The sequence below is a fragment of the Eretmochelys imbricata genome, chromosome 15 (genome assembly GCF_965152235.1).
Source record: "Eretmochelys imbricata isolate rEreImb1 chromosome 15, rEreImb1.hap1, whole genome shotgun sequence".
NCBI classification, from domain to species: domain Eukaryota; kingdom Metazoa; phylum Chordata; order Testudines; family Cheloniidae; genus Eretmochelys; species Eretmochelys imbricata.
Genome location: NC_135586.1, coordinates 14,472,852 through 14,500,820, shown reverse-complemented (window position 1 = coordinate 14,500,820; position 27,969 = coordinate 14,472,852). Strand labels below are relative to the sequence as shown.

Sequence of the window (27,969 nt, the reverse complement as noted above, 5' to 3'; positions counted from 1 at the left end):
CTCGTGGGAGCCCCCAGTTGCCTTTAGAAATTAACGCATTGCCCCCAATGACAGCCATTTGCTCTGTATTTCCCAGCTGTTCTCAGCAGTAAATCCCAGCGCTGTCTCCCTGGACAGAGCTGCCATGAGACTCCCACCATTGCTGGCTATTCCCTCCCCCTGACCTTAGGGGAGCCGCTCTGGTGTCTGCTGCCCAGCAGTGTGTGGGCATGTGGTGCCCCTCTTGCCAAAGGCAGGACCAGTAAACATCTAGGCTGTGAGCTGTGTCCATGCTCAGCTGGTTTCTTATGAATTAAACCAGGGCCCTGGACCCTCCCTCTGACTGTAAACACGAACCCCCCCTTAGTGCCTGGTGTGTGTCAGCTCAGCACGGCCAGGGGCGTGAATGGTACCAGCCTAATTTCCTCATTAATGGGCCCTAGTTGAAGCCAAGGAGGATCATGTGCTCTGTTTAACACTTTATCTGGCATTTACTGAAGTTGGTGGGGAAGCTCCTGTGACTTCAGTGGCTCAGGCTCAGTCTCTGTGAGAATTCCCTGGGTAGGGAGGGGAGGCCTGAGCCGCTGGCGAAAGTGCTGAAGTCCCCTTGTCAGAAGGGACTTCAGCACTTTGGGCTGGAGTGTTAAAGCTATTTAAGCACCTATATGTACAGGATGGCACCTAGCGGGATTTTCAAAAGCACCTAGCTGCCAAACGCCCATTCATTTCATTGCCTTTTAAATCTGGCCCTTACACTTCTAAATCCTATTGACTTTCAGTTGAACTTAGACTTTTAATGGAGTTAGTCACTTTTGAAAACACCCTAGATACTTCATGTAGTTTGTCAGTCCATTCATCAGTCTATTGTAGTTTACATGTGCAAGGCAACAGAGCCTTTTTGTCAATGAAGTAGTGTTAAAATCAGCGCACGCCCTGAATTCGAGTAGCGAACTCCATGGCCCATGCTCGTTCTCCCTCTCATACACACGTTCTGTGTGAGCTGCTGAAAACTTCTGAGAGCCATTGTCTCCTCTGTGTACTGCACACTCTTGGTGCTCCACAAATCATAACCTGGAATTCTTACCCTCCCACCATGTACAGACCTGTTTGTGTAGGGGGGGAATGGTGGGACAGTTGGTCTGGGGACGTTAAACATACTTTGTGAAGTTTAAGAACCCTTCATTCTTTCAAACTCATCCATATCGCAGCCTCCCTCTGCTCCCTTTCCACTTAACCCCTTCTGTCGGAGGTGGCAGTGCATGACTGGCCATCCATCCACCCATCCATGTCACCCATATTGTGAGAGGCGACAGCATGGTGGTATCTGACAAATACGTGGCATATGTGATACAAATGTATCCCTTTACCTCCCTGGCCCCAGGATTGTTGGGGAATCTGGTCTCCTTTGGCTGGTGGCCCAGCACGGCTCGGGGTCCATGATAAATGTCTTTGTGATGCAAATTCCCAGCTGTACACACGGTGCATGCTGCTGTCTGGGAAGGGTGAGACATACCCCGAAACTCCCCTCTGAGTATCCAGTCTCACATGAAACTGATTCCCCAGGACAACTATGGGGTAATTAAAGGGACACAAACTGTCTGCTCTGGCCTGTCAAGGCCCAAATTGTGCAGCAGCCCAGAAGTAACACAGGCCTGAGTGTTTCCAGAGAATCCAGATCATCAGTAATGTTTTGATTTCATTTGAAAAGCATCTTGAATCTGAAGACTCCAAAAGCACTTTACTCATTTACACAGTTGGTCAAACTGCACATAAAGGTCACTGCCTTCCCCTCTGGCTGAAACACAGCAGGTGTGTCCCAGTGGCCAGCAGCACTTGTTTAATTCAGGCAGATTTCCATGTCCCCCAAGTTGGTATTTAATATCCTGCCAAATGGAACTCTTCCAAAGAGGTCCTTTGTGTCTCTACTGACCAGAAGTAGCCAGGAGCTCTGTTTATAGCCTAACCCAGGGACCAGCCTGCAGCAGTGTTGTGCCCCTCACTCTATGGGCCAGATTTGGACGCTTATTCCCCTGAGTCCTGAGCTGTTCAGCCAATAGCCCATTGACTGACTCCAATGAGGCTTCTTGAAGAATGACTAAAGGGAGAAAACGAGAGCCGGAATCTGCCCCCTGCGAGGGCAGAGGGTGACTCAATATTAACTCACAGAGCAGACTGCTCTCTGCAGGTCTAGTGACCCAGCTGAGCATTGAGCCAGCCTAGCCCTGCCGGTCTGTTGGGAGCTGCCAGGATCCCAGCACAAGCAGGGCTGGCTGCAGAGCCATGGGGGTTTGCATTACGCTCTCATGCAGTCCATGATTCCCAGTGATTCCCTAACATAACGTGCGCTCTGGAGAGAGATTTGTGCAGCAGCAATTGTCACCCCTCCCAGAAGGCTGGCTGAGAGCCAGAGTGACCAGTCTTGGGGGAGAACAGTCACAGCTTGGATAATGATCCCTCTGTGATATCTCTCCCCCTCCCCTGATCTCCATGATATTACACGTCACTTAGCGTTACTTCTCCCTTAGCTTGTCTGAAACCCCAAAGCCAACGAGATCCCTACTAAAAAGAAAACCATATTGGCTGATAAAAGGTAAGTTTATTTTATTGGACGATTATGTGAATATTGCAATTAATACATCAGGAGAAAAGGGGACAGAAGAAGTTAAACTCTTCACAGTCACAAAATTTTTCTGATTTTATTAATATCGTAACAAGGCTGCATCAGAGACTAAAGCAGGAAGGACAACTCCAGGGAATGCAGGGGGTGAGAGCAGTGAGGACATGGGACTAAAGACAGGTGTCATATGGATTGGTAAAATCTCCCACCTAAAAGAGGAAGCAGATTTGCTGGAAATCGGCATTATGGGAATGCTACAGACAGATCCTGGCTCCTTTGGGGAACCCCCTACAGACTGACTCGGGAACCAGCTGAGCCCCCTGTGGTCAGAGGGCTAAGAACACTCTGAGCTCTTCAGGGACTTCTCGAAGCTCTTCCCATCGTGTGTCACCTGGCAGGTGTAGGTCTCATGAGTCTTCCACTTTGATGCATCCAGAGACAGGTAACTGCTGGCCATGAACTTCTTGTCACTCTGTTTGGATGGCTTGGTTGTCTCCACTCCAGTGGAGATCTGCTGGCCGTCAGCTTTCCAAGTGACTTGGACTGAGCCTGGGTAAAAGCTGCCCAGCAGACACACCAGTGTGGCTTTGCTCTTTGTTTTGATCTCTTCCGAGGATGGAGGGAAGAGGTGCACGGTAGGAGATGCCTTTGGCTGACCTACAAGACAAAGAGATTCAGTGTTAGAAAACCCAAATCCAGAGACTGCCAGTGCAGAATGTTTAACGTTCCAGATCTCTGCCGTGTAACAAATCCAACTTTTCAGAAGTGCCGTGGGCAGAGTAATTATCTGAGATGTAAGATGTTCTTCTGGTTAAGGCACAGGACTAGGAATCAGGGACCCAATCCTTGGTCTGTCACGTGCTTCCTTCGTGAACCTGGCCTAGTTAGTTACTGTCCCTATGCCTGTAAAAGGGGATATCACTTTACTCATTCTTTTTGTCCCTTGACTCACTGAAGGCTTGATCCCATATTCCTCCTGCACAGGTATCTCCTTCTGACTTCAGATAACAACTTGGGGCCTGCAAGGGGTACAGTGTTGGTGCTAAAGGGAAGAAAAATCAATTGGTGTGAAAGGGAGTAGAGAATTGCATTGCAATCTGTATGCACTGGACTTCTCGCAAGAGCCTTTCACAAAGGAATGCTGCAGCTGATTCTGCATTGTGCTGCATTTTAGAAATCTAAAAGCAGCTTTCTATAGATTTTGGATGACGTTGTACTTACTAGTTTAAGGATATTTGTTAAGGTCTAAGCTTTACTTGGAGTTTAATGTGTGTGGTTAGAGCATTGGAAGCCACTTCAGTGCTCAGAGAGCAGTCCGGGGTAACCTACATTTTCCCTGATGAAATAATCCTATAAAATGTAATTACAAAGCAAGCAACATGATCCAAAGAATGGGGCAGAGAGCTAGACAAGTTTAAGAGTGTTTCATATAAAGTACCATAAAATTCTATGGAGTTCTAAAAGAAAGATTTTTTTTTTAACCATCCTATGGTAGGAATAAAGTCTATATCTTAAATTCTGCAAGATGGGTCAATAAACCTATTAAGCAGTTATCATTGTCTGTCACACTCTGCAGGCCTTTCTACTAAGGGACCGCACTATGAATAAGCCCTCAATGGGAAATAACCTCCTAACTCCTCCTGTGATATGGCGGCTGCTGAACAGCAGCCTTGTTACCAAGCTGGCTTGTTGCTGAAATGTTTTCAGAAGCTTGTAATGTACAGACTCCTGTACGGGACCAATCGCAGCCAAAGGACTCGAGCCAGTATGTGTCTAAGTGCCTTGCTGGATCAGGGTCCAAGACGAGCAAAAGGGACAATGCAAAATATCACAGTATTGGTTGCTGTCAGGGTGGGTACAGGGTAGAGTCCCCTGCCCCCTTGCACGATGTTGTGCTATGTTACTGCATGGAGCTCTGGAGACAATAAGGGACCTCCTGGCTTAGGAAGGGACACACAAGTTTGCGGAATTTTCAACCCCCTAGTAAAAGGCACCTGCCTTCTAACTGGGGCCAAACTGAGCAACTCTTCCTCATTCCAGGTAGCACCCTACTCCACAAGGGATCGGTCCCACTGACGTCAGTGGGCCTGTTTGAAGAGCAAGGTGCTACTCAGCACGAGTAGGCTCAGTGCAGCCTGCGGGCTGTAGTTATTTCACGCTTTACACAGGTCAAAGAGACAAACAATGTTGTCTGAATTAGCACAGGCAGCCCTGATTTACTGAGCCCTGGCTAGCCGAGATCTATCTGCTCCTCAAGGTTTTACTGTACCTGAAGCCTGCTGGCCCTGCCAGCATCCTGATCATTGAGCTCTGAGCTTGGCAGCCCGAGAATGCAGCTTCTAGGAAGCCGTCCAGACTGGCCAGCAACCTCGTTAATGTGCTAAAGGCTTGAGAGAGGTAGTTAGTGCAACCTCTTTCAAGCCCTTTCCCCCTGCAGGCTGCTCCAAGCCCACCCCATTTATCTGTAGCCCTCCATATTTCAAAGGTATTGGGTGTCCCTCAGCACCTGCAGAAAATCAGGTCTGAGTTGTATTTCCAAACTGAAGTCCATGATAGCTACAGCCATCCAAGGAACAATGGAACCGACCCTCCAGGTCAGGATTAAGTCAGTCAGTGCAATTACACTCACTCAGTGTAAGTGTAAATCAGTGTAGTTCCATTGTTGTCAAGGGGACTGTGTTCATTTAAACTCCATCAGGATCCGTTCTTATATCTGTAAAATTACATTGATCTCCTATCTCGCTCGAAATTAGCAATTCTACAACTAGGGCTGTCAACAATGACCCATCAAATCTCTTGTCAGTGAAACACTGGGTTTTCATCTCAATGGAAATTTTTGCAGAATGTGTCGGAGGTCGAAAAATTTCTTGTTGGAAATGCAAAAAGTCAGAACCAAAAGGTTTCTGTAAATATCTGGGGGTTTTCTTTTTCACCCAATAATTACTGAAAAGAGAGTGTTTGTTTTTTAAATTTTTTTCTAAAAAGTCAATTTTCTGCTGAGAATTTAGACAAAAATAACAGTTTTCATTTTTGTTGAAATTTTCCAGAAATTGAAACCCCATTTTGTGACTAACTCTTGCCAAAATGAAAAGTCTTCAAACTACTCCAGAAGGTCAGATTTCAAATGACAAAGGACATATTATTTTGTCTCACATTACATTTCAAGGGATTGTACATCTATTTTAAGGAGGCTTCGGTGCCTTTTGGTGGAGATCTATTGAAAGTAAAGGCACTATGTCGTTTTACCCTGGCTGAGAATTTGGCCCTTGGTTTCTTTCTCATTTTGGGAACACGCAGTGTGAATAAGGAATGTCTAGTCCATTAAAACAAAAAACATTTTCTTTTAAAATGTTTTCTTTTAAGATGCTAACACCCGTTATTTAAAAATTGGGACCCAGCAGCAAAATCTGGGTAGGTTTCATGGGCAAATTCAGAAATCTGTTCATTGGGAAAAGATAAGAAAAATCCAGCATGGGACATCTAAACCTTGTTCTGACTATCCACAGTTTGAACATTGTTCTCAATCCTGTGGAAAAGTCTGTGCATAAAGAGAGAGGAGACCCAATGCTTGCACTAAGAGAGAAAAGGAGGAAAAAAAATCATGGAAATATGACAGTATTGGCATTGAGAAGGAAAGGCGGTGAGTAATTCAGTGACTTACCAAGGACGGTCAGCTGGGTTCCTCCACCGAAGACAATCCACAGTGACACAAGGCTGTACAAAAACCAGTCATGTTCAATGGCAGGGGGAGGTTGCCACCGCTGCACGTGTGGAGAAAATAGACACGGGACGACAACTGGGATTTCCTTGAGGGCGAAGGTTCATCGTTTCTGGAGAAGCTCATAGTACAACTGATTGAATGAAGATCCATTGGGAGGTGAAGCAATGGAGTATTCCTTGGGAGAGCTGACATGGGGCCAAATTCTGCCCACGTAAGAGAGCAGAGGAGGGTCTTGTACTTAAGGCACTGGAGTGGGAGTCAGAAGATGGGTTCAAGTCCTGGTTCTGCCACAGACTGACTTTGTGCCCTAGGGCAAGTCACGTCATCTCTTGCCTTAGTTCCCCATCTGTAAAATGGGGATAGTACTTCCCTATTTCACAGGGGTGGTGTAAGGATAAATTCCTTTAGGGCTGTGAGCTGCTCAGGTATGACAGTGATACAGGTCATAAACCTGCCTAGATAGAAGCAAATGAACTGTGTGCAAGGCAGCTGCTGCTGCACTGGGTTCCACTGTCCCTGTGCTCCACCAACACACCCACGGTCTGTGGATCTACAGGTACGTCCAGCATGCCTGTGTGTGCTGCTGTGGATGGAGCTCCATCTAGCACCACTGGGGGTGGTGGAGGGGACGCAGAGAGTGTTTGAATTGGGGCTGCTAAGCTGTTGGTCCTTCCATTGCCAGCTGCCCCTCATAGGTCCCCAGGAGGGAGAGGCTGGCAGATTTATTTGGGATCCTGAGAGTGAACATGCTGAGCCACATTCAACCCTGCTACAATTATAGTGACTTGTGGGAATTCTACTAGAGAAGAATTAGGCCCATTTGCTGTCAGTATTTAATGTATCCAATAGTGTATTTTATGTCGGCGTTACCCATGTTTCTAAAGCACGTGTCTGTAGCCCACACCCCTGGGAGCACTGGCCTCTCTACAGACCTAGTCAGTGTCAAAACTATCCTAGCGTCACACCAACAAGCGTCAGCAAAGGAACAGATCTGCCATGCCGGGGCTGCATGTGTGTGGATAGGAGACCAACATCACATGTTGTCCTCGTCTCTCATGTGGACAGTGCAGCCTTCCCTGCACCCGTCAGTGAGACGCTACCCCATCCCATGACACATGATCCTGCCTTACCTGATCAGGATCTCCAGATAGTCCATGGGCCAGGGGTTGCTCTGAAGAAACTGCACCCTCGTGTTCCGTCTCATTTGGCTGGTGAAGTCTCCACACCGGACATGTCCGAGGAACAAGTAAATAGTGCACAAGATCCGTGGGCCATGAAACCAATCACCACCATCCTCTGCTGGGACCCCAGCCATCGATCGGATGCAGGTGTTCCTGGCGGTCTAGCTGGTAGCCAAGGTTCTGCATCTGGCATATGCTGGAAAATTCTCCATGCCCTGTTAGCACCAATACAAGGCAATGTTGGGATCAATGTCCAGTGTGCAGCAGAGATGAGCACTTTCCTGAAGGGAGCCCCTCAGTTGCCTTTAGAAATTAACACAGTGCCCCCAACGACAGCCATTTGCTCTGTATTTCCCAGCTGTTCTCAGCAGTAAATCCCTGCACTGTTTCCTTGGAGAGAGCTGCCATGAGACTCCCACCATTGCTGGCTATTCCCTCCCCCTGACCTTAGGAGAGCCGCTCTGGTGCCTGCTGCCCAGCAGAGTGTGGGCGTGTGGTGCCCCTCTCGCCAAAGGCAGGGCCAGTAAACATCTAGGCTGTGAGCTGTGTCCATGCTCAGCTGGTTTCTTATGAATTAAACCAGGGCCCTGGACCCTCCCTCTGACTGTAAATACGAACCCCCCCTTAGTGCCTGGTGTGTGTCAGCTCAGCACGGCCAGGGGCGTGAATGGTTCCAGCCTAATTTCCTCATTAATGGGCCGCAGTTGAAGCCAAGGCTCACGTGCTGTGTTTGACACTTGATCCGGCACCTACTGGAGTTGGTGGGGAAGCTCCTGTGACTTCAGTGGCTCAGGCTCAGACCTTGGGAGAATTCCCTGGGTAGTGGAGGGCAGGCCTGAGCCGCTGGCAAATGTGCCCAAGTCCCATTGTCAGAAGCGACATAAGCACTTGGGGATAGAGAGTTAAAGGTATTTAAGCACCTATAGTTACAGGCAGGCGCCTAGTGGGATTTTCAAAAGCAGCTAGCTGCCAAACCCCCCCATTCATTTCATTGCCTTTTAAATCTGGCCCTTAGGAACCTAATTCGAATTGACTTTCAGTTGAACTTTAGACTTTTAATGGAGTTAGTCACTTTTGAAAATACCCTAAATACTTCATGCAGTTTTTCAGTCCATTCATCAGTCTATTGCAGTTCCCATGTGCAAGGGAACAGGCCCAATTAATAAACTTTGAGCAAAGGAAGTTAATCTCTTTCCAGAGCTTTTTTGCCAATGGCGTGTGCTGATTTTTAACACTACTTCAATGGGGTCTAGCAACGAACTATTTATGGTACATGCGTGCTCTCTCTCTCTCTCTCTCTCTCTCTCAGACACGCTCTGTCCCATCCCTTCACTCTCACCCTTGCTTTGTCCCCTCTGTGCTCTGCACACTCTTGGTGCCCCACAAATCACTATATGGGATTCTTATCCTGCCATGTACAGTCCTGTGAGTGTGTTGGGATGGGGGGAGGGGGGGGTCAGTCGGTCTGGGGATGTTAAAAATACTTTGTGAAGGTTAAAAAACCCTCATTGTTTAAAACTTCTCCGTAGTTCAGCCTCCCTCTGCTCCCCTTTCCCCTTATTCCCTTCTGTAGGAGGTGGCAGTACATGACTGGCCATCCATCTATCCATCCGTGTCACTCGTATGGTGAGTGGGGACAGCTTGATGGGATCTGACAAATACGTGGCATAAATGTATCCCTTTCCCTCCCTGGCCCCAGCACTGTAGGAGAATCAGGGTCCCTTGTGGCTGGCTGGCCCAGCACGGCTCCGGGGTCCATCATAAACCCGCTCCGTGATGTGAGTTCCCAGCTGTACACACGGTGCATGCTGCTGTCTGGGAAGGGTGAGACAGACTCCAGAGCACCCCTCAGACAGAGTATCCTGTCTCACATGAAACCGATTCCCTAGCACAACTAATGGTTTTTTTAAGGGATGCAAACGGTCTGCTCTGGCCCATCAGGGCTCAAACTGTGCAGCGCCCCAGAAGTAACACGGGCCTGAGTGATACCAGAGAATCCAGAGCGTCAGCAATGTTCTGCTTTCACTTGAAAAGCATCTTGAATCTGAAGGCTCCCAAAGCACTTTACACATTTATGCAGCTGGTCATACTGGACATAAGGGTCACCCCCTTCCTCTCTGGCTGAAACACAGCAGGTGTCACCCAGGGGCCAGCAGCACTTGCTTAATTCAGGCTGATTTCCATGTACAGCTGCCCCTGCTGGGAGGGCAGGTTGGGTGCGTAGGGAGCTGTCATACAGGTTGGTGCTGGCAGAATATTAAAGGCCACTCTTCCAAAGGGGGGGCTGTGTCTCTACAGATCAGAAGTAGCCAGAAGCTCTGTTTACAGCCTATCCCAGGGAAAAGCCTGCAGCAGTGTGGTCCCCCTTACTCTATGGGCCAGATTTGGACACTTATTCCCCTAAGTGCTGACCTGTTCTGCCAATAGCCCATTGACTTGTTCAGCCAATAGCCCATTGACTCCAATGAGGCTTGTTGAATCTGCCCCCTGAGAGGGCAGAGGGTGACTCAGTACTAACTCACAGAGCAGACTGGTCTCTGCAGGGCTAGTGACCCAGCTGAGCAATGAGCCAGCCAAGCCCTGCTGGTCTGTTGGGAGCTGCCAGGATCCCAGCACAAGCAGGGCTGGCTGCAGAGCCACGGGGGTTTGCATTACGCTCTCATGCAGCCCACGATCCCCCAGTGATTCCCTAACACAATGTGTGCTCTGGAGAGAGATTTGTGCAGCAGCAATTGTCACCCCTCCCAGAAGGCTGGCTGAGAGCCAGAGTGACCAGTGTTAGGGTAGAACAGTCACAGCCTGGGTAATGATCCCTCTGTGACATCTCTCCCCCTCCTCTGATCTCCATGATATTACACGTCACTTAGCGTTACTTCTCCCTTAGCTTGTCTGAAACCCCAAAGCCAACGAGATCCCTACTAAAAAGAAAACCATATTGGCTGATAAAAGGTAAGTTTATTTTATTGGAAGATTATGTGAATATTGCAATTAATACATCAGGAGAAAAGGGGACAGAAGAAGTTAAACTCTTCACAGATACAGCAATAGTCAAATTTTTCTGATTTTATTAATATCATAACAAAGCTGCATCAGAGACTAAAGCAGGAAGGACAATTCCAGGGAATGCAGGGGGTGAGAGCGGTGGTGACGTGGGAATAAAGACAGGTGTGATATGGATTGGTAAAATCTCCCACCTTAAACAGGAAGGAGTTTTGCTGGAAATCAGCATTATGGGACTGCTACAGACAGATCCTGGTTCCCTTGGGGAACCCCCTACAGACTGACACGGGAACCGGCCGAGCCCTCCGGGGGTCAGAGGGTTAAGAACACTCTGAGCTCTTCAGGGACTTCTCGAAGTTCTTCCCATCGTGTGTCACCTGGCAGGTGTAGGTCTCATGAGTCTTCCACTTTGATGCATCCAGAGACAGGTAACTGCTGGCCATGAACTTGTTGTCACTCTGTTTGGATGGCTTGGTCGTCTCCACTCCAGTGGCGATCTGCTGGCCGTCAGCTTTCCAAGTGACTTGGACTGAGCCTGGGTAAAAGCTGCCCAGCAGACACACCAGTGTGGCTTTGCTCTTTGTTTTGATCTCTTCCGAGGATGGAGGGAAGAGGTGCACGGTAGGAGATGCCTTTGGCTGACCTACAAGACAAAGAGATTCAGTGTTAGAAAACCCAAATCCAGAGATTGCCAGTGCAGAATGTTCGAGTTCCAGATCTCTGCCGAGTAACAAATCCAACTTTTCAGAAGTGCCGTGGGCAGGGTAATGATCTGAGATGTAAGATGCTCTTATGGTTAAGGCACAGGACTGGGAATCAGGAGATTTGGGGTCTAATCATTGCTCTGCCATAGGGTTCCTTAGTGAACCTGGCCTAGTTAGTTACTGTCCCTATGCCTGTAAAAGGGGATAATATTACTTTACTCATCCTTTTTGTCGCTTTAATCCGTGAAGGCTTTATCTTGTATTCCTGCTGCACCCATAACTCCCACTGACTTCAAATAATAACTTGGGGCCTGCAAGGTGTACAGTGTTGGCACTAAAGATACAAATTATTGTTATGAAAGTGAGCAAAGAAGTATGTTGCGATCTATATGCATTGGATGTCTAGCATGAGTGGTTCACAAAGAAAAGCTGCAATTCATTCTACATTGTGCTGCATTTTAGAAATCTAAAATCCACTTTCGAAGGGTTTTGGACTATGTTCTGGATATTTGTTTGGGGTTATTTCTTAGAGTTTAATGTGTGTGGTTAGGGCACCAGAAGCCGCTTCAGTGCCCAGAAGGGAATCTGGGGTAACCCACATTTTCCCGTATGAAATAATCCTATAAAATGTAATAACAAAGCAACCAACAAGAGCCAAAGAATGGGATAGGGGATCTAGACACATTGATAGCATTGCATAGAAACTACTGTAATATAGAACAGCACTTTTCTAGAGAGAGCTCTTTTGAACCACTCTATGTCATTCTATGGCACAGATAAAGTTTCAAGATATAAAAGTCTGCAACGTAAATCAATGATCTCATTAAGCAGTTATCATTGCTCATTACATTCTGTAGGTCTCTCAGCTAAGGGTCAGATCTGTCTGCATGAGTCTTGGCTGGGAAATAGCCTTTTATCGCACCGTGTTATATACTGGATACTCTTGTTGCTAAGTTTCAGAGGAGCAGCCGTGTTAGTCTGTATTCGCAAAAAGAAAAGGAGTACTAGTGGCACCTTAGAGACTAACCAATTTATTTGAGCATAAGCTTTTGTGAGCTACAGCTCACTTCATCAGTTGCATCCGATGAAGTGAGCTGTAGCTCACGAAAGCTTATGCTCAAATAAATGGGTTAGTCTCTAAGGTGCCGCTAGTACGCCTTTTCTTCTTGTTGCTAAAATGTTTTCAGAAACATTTATGGGACCCAAGGACTCGAGTCAGTATGTGTCTCAGTGCTTTAGTGGATCAGGGTCCAAGACAAGAGGAAAAGGGACATTGCAAGATATGGACACAATAAAGGACCTACTGGTTTAGGAATGGGTGCACCAGGGGTTTAAAAATTCCTCAGACTAGTAACATCCAGACACCTGGGACCAAACTGAGCAATTCTTCCTCATTCCAGGTAGCACCCTACTCCACAAGGGGTCGGTCCCACTGACGTCAGTGGGCCTGTTTGAAGAGCAAGGTGCTACTCAGCATGAGTAGGCTCAGTGCAGCCTGCGGGTTGTAGTTATTTCACGCCTTACACAGGTCAAAGCAACAAACAACGTTGTCTGAGTTAGCACAGGCAGCCCTGATTTACTGAGCCCTGGCTAGCCGAGATCTATCTGTTCCTCAAGGTTTTACTCTAACAGAAGTTGCTGGCCCAGCCAGCATCCTCTGCATTGAGTTCTGAGTTTGGCAGCCCTAGAATGCAGCTTCAAGGAAGCTGGCCAGCAACCTTGTTAATGTGCTCCAGGCTTCGGAGAGGCAATTAGTGCAGCCTCTTTCAAGTCCTTCCTGTACCCCGCATAGGCTGCTCCAAAACCACCCCACCCCCATTTATCTGCAGCCCTCCATATTTCAAAGGTGTCGGGTGTCCTTCAGCACGGTCAGAAAATCAGGTCTGAGTGGTATTTCCAAACTGAAATCCACGATAGCTACAGTCATCCAAGGAACAATGGAACCAATCCCCCGGCTCAGAAGTCAGTCAGTGCAATTGCACTCACTCCATGTAAGTGTAAATCAGTGTTGTTCCATTGCTGCCAAGGGGGCTACACTGATTTACACCACATGAGGATCTGTTATTATACTGTAAAAATATCAATCGCTGAACTTGCTCAAAAAGGAGACTGCAAATAGGGGTGTTAAAGATTACCCACCAAATCTCTTGTCAGTTAAAAATTGGGTTTTCATCTAAATGGAAGTTTTTGCAGAATGTTTCTCCAGATCTCGAAAAAACATCTTTTTTTACTGCTGGAAAAGCAAAAACTCAAAACCAAATATTTTCACCTAAACTCTGATTTCTCCCACCTCCCCGGCTCTTCAGTAATTGTTCGGTGACAACGTTTTGGTGTTTGGGTTTGGGTTTTTTGCCCCAAAGTCAAAATTTTCTGCTGAAAATTTAGATGAAAATATTTTTTTAAAATTTTTGTTGAAAATTTCCTATAAGGAAACTTTAATCCTATTTCGTGACCAACTCTCACTAATTTGAATTTTCTTCAAGCTAACCAGACAAACCGGGATATAGATAACAACAAACACATTATTTTCTCTGTCACATTCGGTTTCAAGGTATTGTACACCCATCTTAAAGAGATTTGGATGAGTTTTGGTGTAGGTTTATTGAAGACCATGGGACCATTTTGTTTGACCTTGTTTGAGAATCTGGCCCCTAGTTTCTTTCACATATGAGTCAAAACCGAGTGCTAATAAGAAATGTCTAGTCCAGTAAAACCAAAGCAAATAAAAAACAATTGGGGGTTGGAAAATATTTCCCTGAAGAGGCTAATACCAGTTATTTCAAAATTGGGACCTGACAGGAGAATCTGGACATGTTTCATGGGCAAATTCAGAACGCTGTTCACAGGTACAATATAAGAAAATCCAGCATGCGACATGTACACCCTATTCTGACTCTCCACGGGTTAAACATTGTTCTCAACTCTGTGGGAAGGTGTGTGCATAAAGTGAGAGGAGACCCGAGCCTGGCACTAAGGCAGAAAAGGAGGAAAAAATCATGGAAACATGACAGTATTGGCATTGAGAAGGAAAGGCTGTGAGTAATTCAGTGACTTACCAAGGACGGTCAGCTGGGTTCCTCCACCGAAGACATTCCACAGTGACACACGGCTGTACAAAAACCAGTCATGTTCAATGGCAGGGAGGGGTCACCACCACTGCACACGTGGGGAAAATAGTCGTTGGAAAACTTCTGCTGGCTCTCCTTGAGAACGAAGGTTCATCATTTCTGAAGAAGCTCAAAGTACCATTTCTTGAATGAAGATCCATTGGGAGGAGAAGTAATGGAGTATTCCTTGGGAGAGCTGACGTGGGGCCAAATCCTGGTCCCAGCACACAGCCCATGTAAGAGAGCAGAGGATGGTCTTGTCCTTAAGGCACTGGAGCAGGAGTTAGGAGACCGGGGTGCAAGTCCTGGCTCTGCCGTAGACTGATGTTGTGCCCTTGGGCAAGCCACATCATCTCTGTGCCTCAATTCCCCATCTGTAAGATGGGGATAGTACTTCCCTATTTCACAGGGGTGCTGTAAGGATAAATTCCTTTAGGGCTGTGAGATGCTCAGGCACAACAGTGCTACAGGTCATAAACCAACCTAGATAGAAGTAAAGGGGCTGTGAGCTAAGCAGCTGCCACTCCACTGGGTTCCACTGCCCCTGTGCTCCCCAAACACACCCACGGTCTGTGGATCTTCAGCTGGCCCTCGTAGGTCCATAGGAGGGACAGGCTGGCAGATTTATTTGGGATGCTGATAGTGAACACGCTGAGCCATGTTCAACCCTGGTGCAATTATAGCGGTTTATATGGAATTTTACCACCGAAGAATTAGGCCCATTTGTTGTCAGTATTTAATGTATCCAATAGGGAATCTCATGTGGGCGATACCCATGTTTCCAAAGCACGTGTCTGTAGCCCACACCCCTGGGAGCACTGGCCTCTCTACAGACCTAGTCAGTGTCAAAACTATCCTAGCTTCACACCAAGAAGTGTCAGCAAAGAAACAGATCTGCCATGTTGGGACTGCTTGTGTGTGGATAGGAAACCAACACCACGTGTTGTCCTCGTCTCTCATGTGGACAATGCAGCCTTCCCTGCACCCGTCAGTGAGACGCTACCCCATCCCATGACACATGATCCTGCCTTACCTGATCAGGATCTGCAGATAGTCCGTGGGCGAGGGGTCGCTCTGAGTCACTGGGCACAGAAGTTCCGTAAGACACTGTGTCAAAACGTCGTGTGTTCGCTTTTGGTTGAACCATGCCAGGGGCTGGTGAAGTCTCCACACTGGACATGTCGGAGGAAGAAGTAAATAGTGCACAAGATCCGTGTGCCATGAAAGCAATCACCACCATCCTCTGCTGGGACCTCAGCCTTGGTTCGGATGCAGGCGTTCCTGGCAGCCTCTCTAGAAGCCAAGATTCTGCATCTGGCATATGCTGGAAAATGCTCCAAGCCCTGTTAGCACCAATACAAGGCAATGTTGGTATCAATATCCAGTATACAAAAGAGATCAGCACTTTCCTGAAGAGAGCCCCTGAGTTGCCTTTAGAAATTAACGCATTGCCAGCAACGACAGCCATTTGCTCTGTATTTCCCAGCTGTTCTCAGCAGTGAATCCCAGTGCTGTTTCCCTGGAGAGAGCTGCCATGAGACTCCCAACATTGCTGGCTATTCCCTCCCCCTGACCTTAGGAGAGCCGCTCTGGTGCCTGCTGCCCAGCAGAGTGTGGGCGTGTGGTGCCCCTCTCGCCAAAGGCAGGGCCAGTAAACATCTAGGCTGTGAGCTGAGTCCATGCTCAGCTGGTTTCTTATGAATTAAACCAGGGCCCTGGACCCTCCCTCTGACTGTAAATACAACCCCCCTTAGCGCTTGGTGTGTCCCCGCTCAGCGCAGCCAGGGGAGTGAATGGTACCAGCCTAATTTCCTCATTAATGGGCCCTAGTTGAAGCCAAGGCTCACATGCTGTGTTTGACACTTGATCCGGCACCTACTGAAGTTGGTGGGGAAGCTCCTGTGACTTCAGTGGTTGAGGCTCAGACCCTGGGAGAATTCCCTGGGTAGTGGAGGGCAGGCCTGAGCCGCCAGCAAAAGTCCCCAAGTCCCATTGTCAGAAGTGACGTAAGCACTCACGCCTGGAGTGTTAATGGTGTTTAAGCATCTAAATATACAGGTAGGCACCTTGTGGGATTTTGAGAAGCACCTAGTTGCCAAACGCCCATTCATTTCATTGCCTTTTAAATCTGGCCCTTACGCTCCTAAGTCCTATTGACTTTCAGTTGAACTGAGACTTTTAATGGAGTTAGGCACCTCTATACTACTTGTAGTTTTTCAGTCCATTCGTCAGTCTATTGCTGTTCACGTGTGCAAGGGAGCAGGACCAATTACTAAACATTGAGCAAAGGAAGTTACTCTCTTTCCAGAGCCTTTTTGTCAATGAAGTAGTGTTAAAATCAGCGCACGCTCTGGGTCCCAGTAGTGTACTCGTTGGCACACACGCTCTCTCTCACTCACACACACACACATGCTCTGTCTGATCCTTTCACTCTCATCCTAGCATTGTAAGCTCCTGAAAACTTCTGAGAGCCATTATCCCCTGTGTGCTCTGCACACGCTTGGTGCTCCAGAAATCATCATCTGGATATCTGGGCAGAGAGCTGTCTCCTAAGTCGGTGTTGGCAGGATATTAAAGGCCACTCTTCCAAAGAGGGGTTTGTGTCTATACTGACTAGAAGTAGCCAGGAGCTCTGTTTACAGCCTATCCCAGGAAACCGCCATCAGCAGTGCCCCTCCCTCTATGGGCCAGATTTGGTCACTTATTCCCCTTAGTGTTGAGCTGTTCAGCCAATAGCCCCACTGATTCGAATGAGGCTACCTGAAGAATGACTAATGCTCAGGGAGAAGGTGGTACCGGAATCTGCCCCATGCGAGGGCAGAGGTTGACTCAGTACTAACTCACAGAGCAGCCTGCTCTCTGCATGGCTAGTGACCCAGCTGAGCATTGACCCAGAGTAAAAAGAACACAATATTAGCTGATAAAAGGTAAATTTATTTTATTGGAAGAGAAGGTGAATATTGCAATTAATACACAAGATGTAAAAGGGACAGAAGAAGTTAAACTCTTCACAGATACAGCAATAGTCAAATTTTTCCGATTTTATTAATATCCTAACAAGGCTGTATCAGAGACTAAAGCAGGAAGGAGAATTCCAGGGAATGCAGGGAGTGAGAGCGGTGGGGACATGGGAATAAAGACAGGTGTCATATGGATTGGTAAAATCCCCCACCTAAAAGAGGAAGCAGATTTGCTGGAAATGGGCATTATGGGAATGCTACAGAGAGATCCTGGCTCCCTTGGGGAACCCCCTACAGACTGACACGGGAACCGGCCGAGCCCTCCGGGGGTCAGAGGGTTAAGAACACTCTGAGCTCTTCAGGGACTTCTCGAAGTTCTTCCCATCGTGTGTCACCTGGCAGGTGTAGGTCTCATGAGTCTTCCACTTTGATGCATCCAGAGACAGGTAACTGCTGGCCATGAACTTGTTGTCACTCTGTTTGGATGGCTTGGTCGTCTCCACTCCAGTGGTGATCTGCTGGCCGTCAGCTTTCCAGGTGACTTGGACTGAGCCTGGGTAAAAGCTGCCCAGCAGACACACCAGTGTGGCTTTGCTCTTTGTTTTGATCTCTTCCGAGGATGGAGGGAAGAGGTGCACGGTAGGAGATGCCTTTGGCTGACCTACAAGACAAAGAGATTCAGTGTTAGAAAACCCAAATCCAGAGACTGCCAGTGCAGAATGTAAGAAATTCCAGATCTCTGCAAAGGTGCCACAAGTACTCCTTTTCTTTTTGCGAATATAGACTAACACGGCTGTTACTCTAAAACAGATCTCTGCAGTGTAACAAATCCAACTTCTCACAAGCACCATGGGCAGGGTAATGATCTGCGATGTAAGGTGTTCATGTGGTTAAGGCACAGGACTGGGAATCTGGACACTTGGGGTCCATTCCTAGTTCTGCCCCAGGCTTCCTTAGTGAACCTGATGAAGTCACTTACCATCACTGACCTCAGCGCACGCAGGCTTTTTCTCAAGGTTTATGTTTTTTTACATATTTGTAAAGCGCTGAGACACTTGGTGGAAGGTGCTGTAGAAGTGCGAAGTATTATCAGGATTGTTTCCAAGCTCACCTTTTCATTCATTGTTGCTCAGAGAAAGGGAAATACGACTTCTGAACAGCTAGCAACCTCGGCAGTTTGCAGAGAATTCCTCCCTATTAAGTGCAAGATTTTGATACCTTTCCTCACATTGAGTAGCACCTTCCTTCTCAAATGGTGCCATTTAGTGCAGAGGAAGGTGGTACTCATTGAATTAAGTAGGAAGATATTTCCATGGTGAAAACACTCTCTCTCTCTCTCATTTCTCAAGAACAGGCTATCTGAGAATGGGGCTATTTCTTAGGGTCTAAGCTTAGAGATTAATTTGCCTGTTCAGGCCTTGGGGGCTGCTTCACTAGAGTCACAGAGGAATGTGGGGTAACCCACATATTTCCAAATGAAAAAAATGCTATAACAGATAATTAGAAAAAAAACCAAAACAGTAGGATCCAAAGCATAGGATGGGAGAGCTACATGCATTAAATAGTGTTTTATAGAAAGTAGTATAACATTCTGTAGTTTTGGAGGGGGCGGGGAGTTTGTTTGTGAACCATCCTATGGAATTCCATAGCAGGGATAAATTCTCTATTCTGCCAAGTGGGTCGCTAAACCCATTGTTGAATCATCATTGTCTGTCTGGGTCTGTAGGTCTCTCTGCTAAGGGTCAGATCTTCTGCTTAACACCTGGGTGACAAACAATCTCCTACCACAGCCTGGTTGCCTGTTCCTGTTGCTGAACAGCCTAGTTACCAAGTAAGCTTGTGTTCAGCAGCTGTAAAGTACAGACTCATTTATGGGACCAATCCCTGCTTCAGGGCCTGATCCAGTGTGCATCTGAGTGTTTTGCTAGATTGGGGCTCAAGAGCAGAGGAAAAGGACCTTGCAAACTACCACACTGAGGGTTGATTTCATGGTGGGGGCAGAGTAGATTCCCCTGGGCCCTAGCCTGGTGCTGTGCTGTGTAACTGCATAGAGACGGGGGGACAATGAAGGCACTACCTGCTTAAGAAGGGACGCAAAAGTTTGGGGAATTTTTAAACTCTTAGTAACATTTCTGCAGCAGCAGCCTTGGTGCTGGGGCCAAATTGGGATGCCCGTCCTCATGCCAGGTTGCACCTTACTCCACAGGCGGTCGGTCCCATTACATTAGTGGGACTGTATGAAAAGCAATGTGCTACTCGGCATGAGTAGGGCTCCCGCAGTCTGGGCCCTAATTATTTCACGCTTTATGTAGGTCAAAGCAGCCAAGAATGGTATTTGAGCTAATACTGTCAGCCCTGACTTACTGAGCCCTGGCTAAGCCAGGTCCACTAGGTCCCCTAGGCTGTTCTGTAAGTGAAGCCGGCTGGTCCAGCCAGCATCCTGATCACTGAGCTCTGAGCTTGGCAGACACACAATCCAGCCTCAACGAAGCCGTCCAGCCTTTCAGACTGGCCAGCAACCTTGTTAGTGCACAGTTAGTGCAACCTCTTTAAATCCCTTCCCCCTGCAGGCTGCTCCCAGCCCACCCCATTTAACTAATATCTTGCATATCTGAAAGGTTTTGGGTGGGTTTGGGTTGCATATCCAAACTGAAATCCAATTTTCTCCAAGGTACAATGGAGCAGATCTTCAGTGTCAGGAGTAAGTCAGTCAGTGCAATTAGACTCACTCAGGGTAAGCGTAAATCAGTGTAGTCCATTGCTGGCAAGGAAGCTACGTGGATTTACACCATGTGGGGAGCTGCCACAATATTTTTAAAATTTGATCAGTCCCTTGTCTAGCTCCAACTGAGCAATGCTACAAATAGGGCTGGTTGAAAGTGACCCCATCAAAACCATTTTCAGTGGAAAATTGGTTTTCCACTGAATGAATATTTTTGTGGCAAATATCTGCTTTTCTCAAAAAAAAAATCATTATTTTTGTTGAAAATCCGAAAATGGAAAAAGTGGAAATCTTAAGCCAAAACCTCTCAATAATTGAAGCCTTCTCGGTTTTCAGCTGAAAATGCTTGTTTGGGATTTTGGGCCCATTGAGATGAAAATTATTTTTTTGTTTTGCTTTTTCTGAAATTATTCCCAGAAGAAAACCATATTGTCTGCCCAGCTCTCATTCCTAAGCATTCCCTTCCAACGGCCCCCAACAAATCCAATTTTAAATCACCAGGGAGCAAGGATTTTTATAGCAGATGAGATGTCATGGGATTGGACACCTGTCTGCAGGATCCTGGGGTGAGTGCTGGTGGAGGTCTATTGCGGACAATGGAGCTAGGGCATTGTACGGCACCGGAGAAGCTGACCCGGGATTTCTTTCATACACTGACTAGCACCCGGTGCTAATGAGAAATAGTTAATACCCGAAAAGAAAAAGAGGGAAAATCTTTTCCTGAAGGGGCTAAAACTAGGTCATCGTAAGTGGGTACCCAGTGGCAGAATAGGTTTCATGATCAAATTCAAACTTCTCTTGAGTGGGAAAAGAAAAGAAAATCCAACATGGGCCATGTACACCTGCAATGACTATCCAGAGAGACTAAACGTTCTTCCCAAGACAGTGTAAAGGTCCATATATAAAGTGAGAGGAGTCCCAAGCCCAGCATGAAGACAAAGAAAGCAGGAAAAAAACCATGGAAAACGTACAATACAGCCAGGAGGAGGAAAGTTTGAGAGTAATTCAGTGACTTACCAAGGACGGTCAGCTGGGTTCCTCCACCGAAGATCCACCACAGTGACACATGGCTGTACAAAAACCTGTCCCAGTCGATGGCAGGGAGAGGTCGCCAGCACTGCCCATGAGGGGGGAAAAAGAGGTACGGGGCAATTTCCGCTGGCACCCCATGGGAGTGCAGGTTTATCCTTTCCGGAGAAACTCATTGTACAATCGGAGGAGTGAAGATCCACTGGGAAGTGAAGCAGTGGAGTATTCCTTGGGAGAACTCAGAATAAGGCCAAATCCTGGTCCCCGCAGACAGCCCACATAAGAGAGCAGAAGATGGGCTTGTCGTTAAGGCAGTGGATTGGGAGTCAGGAGAGCGGGGTTCATGTCCTGGCTCTGCCACTGACTTTGTATCTTTGAGCAAGTGACACCCTCTCTCTGCCTCCATTCCCCGTCTGTAAAATGGGGGCAGCACTTCCGTGCCTCCGAGGGTGGTGTAAGGATAAGTTCTGTCGTGTCTCAGAGATGCTCAGTCACTACAGTGATGGGGGCATGATGGTACCTAGAGGGAACCAAAGGAGCTCTGTGCTCTGGTACCGTGCTGGGTCCCACCACTACAGCGCTCCCCCAACCCCCACACCGGCTGTGGATCTGTGCTGCTGTGCCTGGAGCCCGTGGAAAACGGGTCTGGGTGCTGGAGGGCACGTACACAACTGGACTGCGTGTTGGTCCCTCCACTGCCATTTGGCCAGGACAGGCCAATACTGGGCCGCATTCATCACTGGTGCCATTGTATTGACTTCGGTGGAATTACGTCGGGGAAAGAATGAGGCGCACGAGCTGTCGTGTATGTTACGGATGTGATAACCAAACTTAGAAAGCACGTGTCCAGAACCCCACACGTCTGTGAGCACCAGCATCCTTCTCGACCTAATTAATGTACAGCATGTCCCGGTGACCCACCAATAAGTGTCAGCGAAGAGACAGATCAGACATGCCAGGGGCTGCACACGTGGATCGGGTGTGATCCAAACCACGTGCTGTCCTCGTCTACTCTCTGAATAGCGCAGCCTCCCTGCACCTGTCCGTGAGAAGCTAAGACGTCCCCTCCCCCATTGTCCTAACGTACCTGATTGGGATCTTCAGCTCGTCCAGGGGGCCAGGGGGTCGCTCTGAGTCTCTGCAAGAAGCTGTGTCATGACGTCCTGTGTTCGCTCTCAGCTGAGCCATGCAGGGGGCTGGTGAAGTCTCCACATTGGATACGCCTGAGGAAGGGCTCAAGATCCATGTGCCATGAAACCAATTGCCACCACGCTCTGTCTGAACCCCAGCAGTAGGGTTTGCCAATTTTGGTTGGACCTATTCCTGGAGGTTTCATCACATGACATAATCTTTAATTAAAGATTAATCATTAATTCCTGGAGACTCCAGGACAATCCTGGATGGTTGACAAGCAATGGATCAGAAGTAGGTGTTACTGTCAGTCTCTCTGGAAGCCAGGAGCCAGTCAAGATGCTCAGAACCTTTGGTGCTTGTAAGACTCATCTCCATCCTACAGCTGGCATATGCTTCAGACCCTGTTGATACCAATACAAGGCAATGCTGGTATCAATAGAGAGCATGTCTGCTCACCCAATGTCCAGTATGCAGGAGACGTCAGCACTTTCCTCAAGGGAGCAACCCAGTTGCCTTTAAGTGCCATCATCTACTGCCATTTGCTCTGTATTTCCCAGCTGTTCTCAGCAGTAAATCCCAGCGCTGTTTCCCTGGACAGAGCTGCCATGAGACTCCCACCATTGCTGGCTATTCCCTCCCCCTCACCTTAGGAGAGCCGCTCTGGTGCCTGCTGCCCAGCAGAGTGTGGGCGTGTGGTGCCCCTCTCGCCAAAGGCAGGGCCAGTAAACATCTAGGCTGTGAGCTGTGTCCATGCTCAGCTGGTTTCTTATGAATTAAACCAGGGCCCTGGACCCTCCCTCTGACTGTAAATACAAACTCCCTTTAGCACCTGGTGTGTCTCAGCTCAGGAGGGGCAAGGAAGTGAATGGTACCAGCCTAATTTCCTCATTAATGGGCCATAGTTGAAGCTGTTTATAGCGCTTGATCTTGCACTTACTGAAGTCAGTGACACAGCTGCCTTGACTCCAGTGGACCAGACCTTACATACGCCCCTGGACAGTGGTTTTCAGGCCTGACAGAGGCTCTAAAGTTCACTCCACAAGCACTACCAGTGTTCAGTATCTATGGGCTTGGGAACCCGTGACGAGCAGGAGAATTCTCTGCAGTCGCAGCTTGGGGTGAGCATCCGGGGTTGTGTCTAGTTCTCAGCGATGAATGTGTAGCTCTTCTACTGAAGGTGATTTGGGTTATTCGAAATCCCCTCACACCTCTAATGTGGCACTTTCTGATTTGATAGGTTCAGTGACTTCATCATTCTCCCAGTTGAGGGCAGGGTCATGTGTCCCTTACCCAGAGCAGGGTGAAGTCACCCCTGGGTTTAGGCTCTGTACAGGCCTAGGTTCCATTTAAATCCAACTTAACAGGGCTTATGTAGGACTTCAGTGGTGCATAGACATTATGCAGGTCCTCTGCACAGGGTGAATTTCACCCATTGGTGAGCACTTCCTCACCCTAACGGTCCTCTGGAAATCCATGGGACTAACTCAGGTGAGTAAAAGCTCCCGAGTAAGAGCTAACATGCACACCCTAACTGTTGAATTGTTCCGGAGTGGTTCATCTAGATGTTTAACTTTAATTAAAGGTAGGCACATGCTTAACTGCTCTGCTGAATCGGGGCCTGTTTTCCTTTTGCTCAGGTTCCTCAGGCGGCATTACTTGTGCCTGATGATTGCTTTGGCCACTGGTTCATTAACCCTTCATTTGCTGGATTAAAGTCTCGTAATGGATGGCCATAGGCTAAATGGAGATGTAGGTGGGACTGAAGTGGTGTGTAACCCTTGTGGTGATTCTCTGCACTAGAGGGAATTTCACTTCACCCGCCGGCAGCAGAGTAATGTGGGGGCTGTTTTTTTGTTTCTGTTTGTATTTACATGGGGGCCAAACCCATAAAAACCCCAGTGAAAATCCAAACTGTACACATAATACAAGTAGGATTTTAAAGAGGGCTGCAAATATGGTGCCAGCTCCCACTGGAAATCAACAGGGTCTGAGCACTTTGATTGCTTAGACTCCTTTGGAAATGCTAGCCAATTCATTGCTAATAAAATATAATACCAATGCCCCATTTGTGCATCCACAGAGGATGTTGCAAAGGCGAAGACCATAACAGGGTTCAAAAAAGAACTAGATAACTTCATGGAGGATAGCTCTATCAATGGCTATTAGCCAGGATGGGCAGGGATGGTGTCCCTAGTCTCCATTTGCCAGAAGCTGGGAATGGGCAAGAGGGGATGGATCACTTGATGTTTACCTGTTCTGTTCATTCCCTCTGGGGCACCTGGCACTGGCCACTGTCGGAAGACAGGATACTGGGCTAGATGGACCTTTGGCCTGACCCAGTATGGCCGTTCTTATGTTCTTACGTTCACTGTGTACAAAGAAATATCATAGTTTCAGCAATGCAATCAAGTCTGGCGGCAGTGACAGCCGAATGCCAGCAAAGGCTGGCAAACAGGAGAGTATTTCGCCGGGGATGGTGTTCCCATTGGGAAGGGTTATATAGTGAATCTGGGAAAGAGCTGGCGAGGGAGCAGGGCAAACCTGCCAGTGAGTGGGGCGGGAGCATCCTAATGGAAGGAGCAGATTGTCCAATCTCCATGCATAGGTGACAGCACCAGAGAGACCAGGTCTGGCTGAGATGCCACCTTCCCCAGAGTCCTGCAGGGGTGGGGCAGCTCCACACAGCACCCCTCGCCTGTTACAAAGGCACGGCCCTTACTGACATGCTCACTGAATGGCCAGGTTCCAAGGCATGGTACAGCTGTTGTCACGGCCCAGGGTGCTTTGTTGAGAGTTTCTGTGTGAAGGGCAGAAACATCTGAGAGCTGCATGAGCCTGAGCATGGAGAGTGACTGCACTATCGCTCACAATGACACCACGTGGGGCCTTGGAAAGGAGGTAGCTGGATTGTCCTGAGTCACTTCATAATGACTCTACATAAAGAACATAAGAATGGCCAGACTGTGTCAGACCAATGGTCCATCTAGCCTGTCTTCTAACTCTGGCTGTGCCAGAAGGAATGAACAGAACAGGGTAGTTATCCAGTGATCCATCCCCTGTCGTCGAGTCCCAGCTTCTAGCAGTCAGAGGCTTAGGGACACCCAGAGCATGGGGTTGCATCCCAGACCATCTTGGCTAATAGCCACTGATGGACCTATCCTCCATGAACTTATCTAATTCTTTTTAAACCTAGTTATCCTTTTGGCCTTCACAACATGCCCTGGCAACGCGTTCTACAGGTTGACCGTGTGTTGTGTGAAGAAGTACTTGCTTACGTTTGTTTTAAATCCACCGCCTATTAATTTCATGGGGTGACCCCTGGTTCTTGTGTTATGAGAAGGGGTAAATAACACTTCCTTATTCACTTTCTTCTCACCATTCATCATTTTATAGACCTTTGTCATATCCCTCCTTAGCCGTGTCTTTTCTAAACTGAACAGTTCCAGTGTGTTCAATCTCTCCACATGTGGCAGCTGTTCCATACCCTAATCATTTTTGTTGTCCTTCTCAGTACCTTTTCCACTTCTATTAAATTGTTTTTGAGATGAGGTGACCAGAACTGCACGCAGTATTCAAGGTGTGGGTGTACTGTGGATTTATAAAGTGGCAATATGATATTTTCTGCCTTATTATTTATCCCTTTCTTAATGGTTCCTAACATTCTGTTAGCTTTTTTGACTGCTTCTGCACATTGAGTGGATGTTTTCAGAGAACTATCCAAAATGCCTTCAAAATCTCTTTCTTGAGTAGTAACAGCTAATTTAGACCCCATCATTTTATACGTGTCGTTGGGTTTATGTAATTAACATTGAATTTCATCTGCTATTTTGTGGAGTTTTGTGAGATCCTTTGCAACTCTTTGCAGTGAGCTTTGGACTTAAATATCTTGAGTAATTTTGTATCATCTGCAAACTTTGCCACCTCACTGTTTATCCCCTTTTCCAGATCATTTATTAGTATGTTGAACAGCGCTGGTCCCAGTCCAAATCCCTGCTATTTACCTCTCTCCATAGTGAAAATTCACCATTTATTCCTACACTTTGTTTCCTATCCCTTAAGCAGTTACTGATCCATGCAAGGGCCTTCCCTCTTATCCCATGAGTACTTACTTTGCGTAAGAGCCTTTGGGGTAGGACCTTATCAGAGGCTTTCTGAAAGTCAAAGTATATCCACTGGATCATCATGGTCCACATGCTTGTTTACACCCTCAAGAATTCTAATAGATTGGTGAGGTGTGATTTTTTCCTTTACAAAAGCCATGTTGACTCTTCCCCAATATATCAAGTTCATCTCTGTGTCTGATAATTCGGAGCTTTACTACAGTTTCAACCAATTTGCCAGATACTGAAGTTAGGCTTATCAGCCTGTAATTGCCAGGATCACCTCTGGAGTCTTTTTAAAAAATTGGCATTATAGAGTTATTTGGTTTCTTTCCCCTACACTTGATTTAGCTTGCATAGGTGCCACAGCAGACTGGGAAATCACATGTGGGGGAAAAAACCTCAGGGCCTGGAGTAAAACTAGCTATTCCACCAGGCTATGCTTGATCTTAGCCTTCTCTTTTCCTGTAGCATGGTGACCCAGTACCAGCCTGGGACACAGGGGCCTTGAACTCTTGCTTCCCTGGTGGTTTCTCTTAGGGTGTAAATCAGGAGTCCTGCAGGAGGCCTATGTACTATTGAAGCCCTGCTCATGTAAATGGTTCATTGGCTTCATGAAGGCCATTGCAGAGGGTGAATTTCACCCTCCATGAATTCTGTTACTAGCTGTACCCATGCTTCCAGGTCCAGGCTGGCTATATCTGTGTGAGCAGCTGAGATTGTGTGCTAAGGACCAGGCAAACCATTTACATTCAGTAAGAATTCTTTTCAGTAATGATGACCCTATAGCACAATGAATGACAGACCACAGATAAATGGAGCTAGGACTGACCAATACAATCTCTCCCTTGGGGGGCTTTATGGCTTTTCAAGTTATTACAGAGGACGTATTTTCATTTGGAGTTCAGATTTGTAACTGTAAATGTATCTATGACTGTATTTGCCAGGTCTCTGTTGGTAAATTATAATCTGTTTACACTCTTATTGGAGCTGCAGGGTCACTGTTGAGACATTCACCTTTGGGAGAAGGAACAGGGATACAGCAGCTCGGAACAAAGATCTTTTGATTTTAAAAAAATCTATTCAAAGCTCCTCCTACCTAATAACATTTGTTTGTAATTGACAAACCCATAGCCATCTGGCCCTGCGAACGAATAGCTGGTCCCACACAGAGAAGCACAGTGCAGTTTGGCATTCTACGGGAAGGTACGTTTCCCTGGCTGCATTGCTGTTTTTGTGACTTGTGGGTGGCCAGGGACACCAGCAGCCAGAGATACTCAGTGAATTGAGTGGGACTGTTCGTGTTCCAGTTACGCCATTTGAAGGTTGGTCAAGTGACGCTCTTGTGCAGTGAGCCAGCAAAAGACCAATGGTGCCACTAACAGAAAGACCCACTTATGCTTGCACCATAGTGTTTAAGTGGAACTCAAGCTTTCTGCTCAGTGCCCTGCAGATGGCTGAGTTCAGACCATAGGAGCTCCCAAGAGAAACCGGGCAGTGGGTCCCACCAGAATATTTCTGCCCTGGCAGCTGCAACCTCTGTTGCTTAGAGCAGTAACACCTTCCACCAGACTCAGTGTAACTCCCAAGCTTGGTGCTAGTGGTTTTATTTCTAGACAAAAGCAAACAAGGTGAGCTCATCGGCGGCGTAAATCGGCCTCAATCCACCGAATTCAATGGCATGGTGCCAATCTACTTCAGATGAAAATCCAAGA

At 47.4% G+C, this 27,969-nt stretch overlaps 1 pseudogene and 2 gene segments (V, D, J or C); all 3 read right to left on the bottom strand.

Moving 5' to 3' along the window:
- Positions 1-2,559: 2,559 nt before the first annotated feature.
- Positions 2,560-7,632, bottom strand: LOC144275815 (immunoglobulin lambda constant 1 pseudogene; annotated as a pseudogene). Its single transcript, XR_013348106.1, has 3 exons — positions 7,448-7,632; positions 6,258-6,310; positions 2,560-3,253 (listed from the first exon to the last, which is right to left on the bottom strand). The product of XR_013348106.1 is annotated as an immunoglobulin lambda constant 1 pseudogene (transcript).
- Positions 7,633-10,818: 3,186 nt separating this feature from the next.
- On the bottom strand, positions 10,819-15,489 carry LOC144275814 (immunoglobulin lambda constant 1-like). The segment is given in 4 exon segments: positions 10,819-11,141; positions 14,259-14,311; positions 15,343-15,391; positions 15,483-15,489. Coding segments are annotated over 4 exon segments (432 nt in total).
- Positions 15,490-17,230: 1,741 nt separating this feature from the next.
- The window catches only part of LOC144275415 (immunoglobulin lambda variable 5-39-like), a 284,664-nt gene continuing 273,925 nt past the window's right edge, over positions 17,231-27,969 (bottom strand). Inside the window, 2 exon segments of the V gene segment in view lie at positions 17,231-17,930; positions 21,009-21,045. Of these exon segments, the coding sequence occupies positions 17,608-17,930; positions 21,009-21,045 (360 nt within the window).